The sequence below is a fragment of the Sprattus sprattus genome (assembly GCF_963457725.1).
Source record: "Sprattus sprattus genome assembly, chromosome: 18".
NCBI lineage: Eukaryota > Metazoa > Chordata > Actinopteri > Clupeiformes > Clupeidae > Sprattus > Sprattus sprattus.
In genome coordinates this window covers 16,707,824-16,716,394 of record NC_137916.1, presented here as the reverse complement: position 1 = coordinate 16,716,394, position 8,571 = coordinate 16,707,824, and the positions used below count along the sequence as shown (strand labels likewise).

Below are 8,571 nucleotides of genomic sequence, written 5' to 3'. Positions count from 1 at the left end.
TATCAATCATCCCTAGAAAGTGAGCATTTTAATTTACACTGATTGACATAGCAGACACTTTTATCCAAAGCCACTTACAGCCTACCAGTAAAGTGAACACCTTATTGGCAGGTGTGCTACCTGGGCAACAACCCATGACCTCGGTGGTGTTACTTGACTCTACTGAGACCCACGAATTACAATCTATGGTTTTGCACGCCACCTGTGTCCAACACAGGCTACGGATGGAAGATGGTGTCCTGATGTACGCAGGGTAAAATTGACCAATCTGATTCCAAGCCTGGTATTATACATTTTTTTACATCCTTTCATTCTCTCTGTCATTTCTATGTATCTCCTCCCACTGAGTGCATCTGCTCTCCTCTAATCTTTGCCTGAAATCACCAAGATAATCCTCCCTCCATCTGTCAGAGAGAGAGGGAGAGACACTGTATTGCACGAAAAAAAGCTTATGCAGCGACATTCTGTGGTGAAACTCTGAAAGACATCAAATGCCTTTAAAAAAAATCCCATGCAAATACAGAGTTCGTGGTGACCAATCAGAACACAGTATGATAACAGTAATGTGATTGGTTAATCCAGTAATGTTATGGGATTAGGGTGCGGTTTGACGGGGTGAAATTTCAGATTTGGGGTTGGTTCACTAGTTACCAGTTTTTGTTATCGCGATGAAAGAATGGCACTGCTGAACAATTTAAATGATCGTGAGTTAATTGTATAAACTACAAACGTGTGAAATCTAAAAACACTCAAAATCATTTGGATTTTAATGTATTACAATTGCAAACACCCTTTTTATAAATCTGAGTTGAGGAGCACACTAACCAGACACGTCCGTCTTTACACCTCAAATCGTTACTCATTGGTGTATATATCCACAACGAAGGCGGGGAATACATGGGAATTAGTAAAGGACAACTCGCAGTTATTGGACAATCCATACTTTCGTCATTTTTGTTCCAATTACATCGACACTCTAGTAAGAAACTTGAACACGAATGGCTGTTGGTCCATGAAGTCCCGCCTATTCTCACCCACAATGAATCTCAAAGCTTTGGAAAAGATAAAGCCACTACCGATTTCTCCGGCTTCAGAAATTTCTTATCGGATTTCTTAAAAATATAATAGCTTTGGTATCTATGATTTCCGAATGGGGTTGTCGATGTTCAAAAGACAATTAATGTGTTTGTAAAGTTGCTAGTAGCTAGATTCTTATTAATAAGGAAGAACGTATTCAGGCTATGTGGCTCCCCGATTAGCTCTATAATTTCATTCTCAAATCACGGCGAGTTTAACCGGAGAAAATAACCAGAAAGCACGTTGAAGGTAAACATGGTTGCTGTTTTATTCTGTATGATCTTTTGTAAATAAGTTCTTTGTTGCAAAAGCAATTGTACACGTTAGCTAGAAGCTATCAGATGTGGGTCAAACTCCGGCTCAGTGTTTTCAGGTCATGTCTGAACCACACTTGCAGTTTGTAGCTAACGTTAGCCAGTCTGCTAACTAGCCAGTTTGCTAGTTGGGCAGAGTGCTTAGCCGCCTTCTGTGTCTGTGCTGTGATTTTATTTTTTATTTTTTTTAGATAAGCGAGCTGTCTATCTATCAAACAATCACCAACAATTATCCATCTTACATACGCATGGAAATACGTGCGTGTTTATATTGTGCTTTAGTAGACAGTTAGTTTAAATTAACGTAAGGTGACCAGACGTCCCCGGTTTCCGGGGACAGTCCCCGTTTTTGGTGGCCTGTCCCCGGCTGGAGCTGTCCCCGGAAATGTCCCCGGTTTTCACAGATAGACCCGGGATAGAAATTAAAAATTAAAAAAGAAAACAATGACCAAAACGTTTAGTTGCGTAGCCTACATACCACAGGCTCAAGCAAGCCAGCCAGCAGCCAGGGCAGCAAGCTCTCGCTCGGAGCTCAAAGATCTAGAATGACCGTCTTTTTAGTATTTTGATTGGTGGAATAAGCAGCGCGGTAGAATCTTTGCCATTGGCTTTTTTTTATTATTTAGAAAGAGATCGCGTTCACTCATTCATTCAGCCAGCTAGCTCTGACAATACGAGTACAACAAGATAGGATAGCATTGGGATAGGTTAGTGTCATTGTTTATCATCTATGTCATATATTATTTAACTCATGATCTACATATTTAACCCATGATCTACAATAATCATATTATTTAACCTATGATCTACAATTTGCAACAATGTGTGTGTTAAGCAGCAGCTATCTGTTGGTCAGATGTCAGTCACATCTGTAGACTTGCTAACTAACTTTGTTAACTTTTTAACATTAGCAGTGATACTAGCTACAGTACTATGATATTACAGTTTCACTAATCTGGGTTACTAGAGGTAGTTGGCAACTTGACATTAAATGAAACCACTTGAAAGCTGAGGAGTGCGGACTTACATTAATCACAAACCGTATGAGGTATGCTATCTCTGTCTGGGTGGCTCCGGGAACGTTGGTTTAAAAGCCGCGCAACCACTCTTCCCTGCCATCAATTTTGTTGTAGGCTTTAGATACAGCCTGGTTGAACACGAACGTTTTATATTGTATCAACATACGTTTTCAAATAGCCCTGGGCCAGGCTGTCAGATGTCTATTTTATCACTATAACATTATACTCAAAATCGGAAGAATATTTTTTTCTTTGTCAAGTTTAGTCAAACTGCTGATGTTATGGCAGTGGGTTGCGTTCAAGATGAGGAAGCAAAAACAGTCTCATCAGTTCAATTTTAAGCAGGAGGTTAAAAAATGTGCTAAAATATGAGTCATGTGCTTAGGCTACATAGATTTTCATGTAGCCTAGAATAAGGGTAGGACTACATTACCTAAAAACTAAAACAAAAAACGTATGTTCTTGTGGTGGTCTCTTAAAAGACACTAATGAAATGTGTTTTTCCCCACATTAACTTCACATATTCTGCCAAAACAAAGATGTCAACTGGAAGTGTGCCACAGAACTTGTTATTATTTAGATTATTCAGATCTCCCCCCTTCACCTTGACATTGCTTGGATTTTTTTTACTGAAATTGTATTTTGAATCTTTTTGTTTGTTTGTTTCTTAAATCACTTTTGGTATAGTAATACCTAAAAAAACAATTCCAAAGATCATGGTGTGTATGGGCCTAATCTGTATTTTCATTGTTCCAGCTGATTACACAGAATATAGGAATACACTGCATTTAGTTTCCTCAATGGCCTTAACATGTTCTATGCTGGCAAAACATACACCTGACACCCATATGTGCAGACCAGTCACTTATCAGCCAAGCACAGAGGTTAGGCCTACTGCAAGGAAGCTTGAGTCAACGAGGTTCTTATCACAAAAAATTGGTTCTAATTATCTGGCAAAAGGTTGTTACCTTTACTACTCTTCATTTCAGCCACTTTGTGATTAGTTTTAAGATAAATACTCGTTGTTTGACACTTCCCCTTGCAATTTACAAGAACAAGGGTAAGAAACTGCTTTATGAAAAAGGGCCCAGCCAGTGTCCCCGTTTTTCCGTTTACAAAGACAAAAACTTTACATGTTTTGGAGGTGTTAACGTATCTGAACTGAAATTGTCCCCGGATTTTGTCTCAGAAATCTGGTCACCTTAAATTAACGTTAACTTTGCAAGCAGTTTCCGTGTGAATGTCAACCATCATCAAAGTGATTGACAGGCGAAGACAAACGTAACTTGTAGTCAAACTAGTTTTAACTGCTAGTTTCTTTGAGTTTAATCTGTACAATAGTCCTGCAGTTAGCATCGAATTATAATATATAATGCTAAGGCTGTGACCTCCCTTTGGATATCTCGCTTAACGTTACCTGTATTCTCCCGTCTCTGTCCTCAGGATGACCGAATACAAGCTGGTGGTGGTGGGAGCTGGTGGTGTGGGGAAGAGTGCTCTGACTATTCAGCTCATCCAGAACCACTTTGTTGACGAATATGATCCCACAATCGAGGTGTGTGTTTGTCTGAAATCAGCCCTGTTATGTGCCAGATTAGTGCTATAGACGGTAAACAATTCAACCAAGTTCTAAGAACTGAGATGCTAGTTGTCTAACCAATGTGTTTGTGTGATGTAAGTGTTTAGTGGTACAGTGGAGTTGTCTCATTACCAGTCTGTGTCTAATACGTCTACAGTAAACTAACCTCCATGACAAGGGTTTATTGTGTGGTCAAACTCTTGATTTTCTTCCAGTGAAGATTTGGTGTAAAGACCTAATTTTGCCTCATAATTTGAGTGTGTCAGAGCGAAAGTAACTATAGGGGGTGTCTGTCTGTGTAGGACTCTTACAGGAAGCAGGTGGTGATTGATGGGGAGACCTGTCTGTTGGACATCCTGGACACTGCAGGTCAGGAGGAGTACAGCGCCATGAGAGACCAGTACATGAGGACAGGAGAGGGCTTCCTCTGTGTGTTTGCCATCAACAACATCAAATCATTTGAGGATGTACACCTTTACAGGTACAGACACACGCACAGTGTCTACGTGGTGGAACACCTGGTACAACCCTTGTGATTGAATCTTGTGCACATTTAGAGTGGTAGAGATAGGTGTACATATTCTCACACCCAACTATACGTATATATATATATATAGAACCAACACCGCTCACCTCAACAGTGAAGCTTATTTCACTTTTTCATGCTCCTCACCTCAGCGAGTTGTGTCTGTCCCATGCGTCATACACACGGTCACCAGTGTGTTTATTAGATCAGATGTTTCGTGCTTGTTGACAAGTTGACTTTCCTGTGTCTGTCCAGGGAACAGATCAACCGCGTGAAGGACAGCGAGAACGTGCCCATGGTCCTGGTGGGGAACAAGAGCGATCTGAGCACCCGCACCGTGGAGTCGCGGCAGGCTCAGGAGCTGGCCCGCGGCTACGGCATTCCCTTCGTGGAGACCTCAGCCAAAACACGACAGGTAACCAGAGTAAAAGCATTATACATACTGGAGTTTTCACAATTGACAAGACCATAAGACCAGATTTTTTCAAAGAATCTTTGTCATAGGGTTTCTGAAGATGAAAATTGTTTTTTTCAGCTTTTTAGTTTAATGCGAAGCTTACTGCACAATACAATACGCAGCATGTGATTTGTTCTCTCGCCAACTTCCACTTTACTAATGATACTAAAGTACATTTGTGTGCATTGCCCGATTAGTATCTTAAACTGTCTTCACTGAAATACATTTGAATTTGATCTAAAGCACATTCCTAGAGTGGAGTATAGAATATTTCATATGCAAAAAAAAGATTGACTCTACAATTCAGTTTTAAAAGAAAATACTGTTGTTGCTGATCTTAATGCTACTTCTTTATTGACTCTCATAGTTTATCATAGATATCACCCGTGTGGACTAATAAGGGTCACTCTAAATTTGAGGTCCAAGTTGGATCATCTATGCTTTGTGTTTGGTGGCCATAGGTTGTGGTTAATGTCTTCCACAGTGCAGTCATGTACATCATGCTCCTGCATACATAATGTACACTTCGCATTGAGTATTAAACTTTTTATACATGGACACACTATTGAACTGTAGGCTGTGCTTTACAATGGCCATGTTTTTAAAACCCCTACTTCCTAATTATTGTTAATATGAAATCCAAAGAAAACCATAACAGCTCTCCCTATCTTTTGCTCAGGGTGTGGAGGATGCCTTTTATTCCCTGGTGAGGGAAATCAGGAGATACAAGGAGACAAATCGCAGCAACAAGAAGAGCAAGAAAAACACACAGAGACGTTGCACTTTGCTATAGCACCACACTACTCTCACCCCCACTGATAGCATCTTATCATACCATGCAGACACACACACACACACACACACACACACACACACACACACACCCTGCTGTAGTGTTTTACATATGCCGACATCCTCATTAACCCCTTTTTTAGCACAATGTGCATATTGCATGCACACAGCCTCCGTTTGCACAACACACACACACACACAAGGAGTACATGCACACAGAAAGACTTGTTTCACTTTTACACACATTGCTGATTTAAGTGTCTAATTTCAGTGACTGTGTTTTGGAGAGAGACAGACGGACAGAAGGAAGGAAGACTGGGACAGTGTTTTTGTCTAACTCATTTCCATCTCAGACTGGCTACCATAAGTAAGACGCATGCCAGTCTCTTAAAACAGAGTGACTAGTCAGAGTGCAGGTTTTGTTTTGTTTTTTATTCTAGGTCTGTTCCATTGATTTCAGCTGCTGGCCTCCCCTTTGCATTTTGTGAAGCGCTAATGAGAAAACTACAAAAATCATGAACAATCCTGTTTGTAAGGAAAACTGGAATTAATAATTTGAGTGTACCTGTCATAGAAACTCATAAGATAATTTCACCTGCTACTTTGGAAGGACATGTACTGGTACAATTTTGTTGTCCAGTCATGTTGTGCCGGAAGATGGGTTTTTTAACCAAGTGTTTTGTTGGGGTTCACTTATTCTGACTAATCCTCCAATCGGTCCCTCCCCTGTTCACGGCCATCTAGAGATACTCCAGCGGTTCCTGATAACTTGCTCAGAACCACTAGTGTGCCTCCTTGAACAGGCACCCGCCCCTGTGTGCTTAAGAAAATACTCCCATACAAGTTTGTTTCCTTCCTATTTTGACAGCACTATAAATCAGTCCCCAGTGTATCTGTTCTACACACCACCCTTCTAAGAAAGTCTTTTCTTGGGCTTTAAAACAGAGGTTATGCCAAGGATTACTGTTTTAGCTGTACTGACCATGCAGTCTGATGGTGGCCCTAGACGGGAACAGTGAATTGCTGGAAAGATAGGAAGGATTTTTTTTTTTTTTGCATTTGTTGGTGTCAAGTGGTTTGCCGATCCTGGAAAAGTTCAGCTTTGTTATTTTTGAAGGGTGTCTTTTGGTTCAGATAAGAGCGGAGAGGTCACTTCTCCACTGTCCGGCTCTGGACAGCTGCGGTCGTCAACTGGCCCAACTACTGCAAATTGGATCCATGTTAAAGTGGGTTAGCAAGCCAGCAGGTGTCGGTGGCTGCAATGGCACTAGATCTAGAGAACTCACTTGTAGTGGTGGGGGGTGTATCTTAAAGTGGCATCTACCCGCTTTACCTGAAATTGTCAATAATGCACTCTGATACAACACTTTAAACTTGGTTATGAATCATGGTGCCTCCATTAAAATAGAACCCAGAATAGAATTCTGAGGGCTCACAACTGCTTAGTCTCATGTCAAGAGTGAATAGGCAGTAGGTCAGTGATTGACAGACAGATGATGTCTTGTACATGTCCTGATACTTAACAGGAAGTTATGTGGAAATGTGCAGTTAGCGAGTATTTGGTCAGATACTTCCTCAAACCTCACCACGTTCAATGTAAATTGAGTGGCATGACTGGAAAGGCAAGTAAGGAGATGATGATGGTGGCTGATGTGAATATGTGTCACTAGACAGAGAGTTTGAGGTGGTGGGTGTGATTCTGTATGAACTGAAAGTGATCACATGGGTGATCGCATGGTGACTATACAGGCTCAGTAGTTATAGAAAGTAATTGAGGGAGTTTGCATTCAGCTGGGGTCCTGCATTCGTTTCTTTTTTGAACATCTGGGCACGGCGATTCCCTTAAGGGAGAGATTACATTTGCCACTGGGGGGTGGGGGTCTGAAATTTGGCTTTTTTATGAATTAGAATACTACGGTGTGAATGATATTAATGTGAAAAGTGAGGTTGTGTGTGTGTCTTAAGAGCATTCTGTTGTCAGCTGACCTCAGAATGAGTCATGTGACTCGATGTCTGTAGAGTAGTTTTAGTGTTCCCATGGCAACCGGACAGATGGACAGTCTCTAGGAAAAGTTTTGCCATGGGATCTGGATCTAAAACATTCCACTCATATAGTGACCAGATGTTGTAGAAAACCTTTGTTTGTGAATAAAAACATTTTTGGATAACTAAACCAGTCTAATTTTATAATATCTTGTGGCTTTGACACTACATTATGAGGGACTATGCCATTCACTAAAATGTGATCTGTGTTTTGTCTTAAGTTTATGAATAAATGGAAGACCAAGGGATATGAGACATTTCAAATGCATTACTCTATTGTGTGTTCATTGTTCAGACATGCAGGTTCTGCAGCGGTCCAGTCTGTCAAAACAGGATTTATCACTTCTAATTTTCAAAACAGTGTTTAATGTGACCCCCATCATGAAACATTAAATCCAGGAAGGCATCAATTTAGTCTCTGGTTTTAAGATCAGGCACTGTTGAAGGATGACAAAGCTGCGCAAAACCATGCAACCAATGCTTTCAGCCCATACATTAAAGTTCGAGGTAAGAGTTTGTGTCTAAAACTAGCAAGCTAACAGCTTAAACAGTTGCCTTTAAGGCCAATGCAAAGGCCAATAGTTGGCACTGATGAAAACCAGCTAGCTAGCTTGCCAAGTGATGTGTTTTTATAAAATACATGTTAAGTCCCAATGCTTCTAAGTTAAATGCATCCCTGATCACTTCTGCACAGGAAAAGCCCAAGTGTTGCTTTCCAAATTATATGTGGTTATTGCCACCACTCATCATCATCATCATCATCA

General features: G+C 40.7%; 1 protein-coding gene across 1 annotated transcript; it reads left to right on the top strand.

Moving 5' to 3' along the window:
- The first annotated feature begins 1,059 nt into the window (after positions 1–1,059).
- On the top strand, positions 1,060–7,880 carry LOC308379006 (GTPase KRas). Its single transcript, XM_080856044.1, has 5 exons — positions 1,060–1,326; positions 3,854–3,965; positions 4,292–4,470; positions 4,771–4,930; positions 5,652–7,880. Exons 2-5 carry the CDS (start codon positions 3,855–3,857, stop codon positions 5,763–5,765), a joined length of 564 nt encoding a protein of 187 aa, XP_080712170.1. The 5' UTR covers positions 1,060–1,326; position 3,854; the 3' UTR covers positions 5,766–7,880.
- Positions 7,881–8,571: the final 691 nt, after the last annotated feature.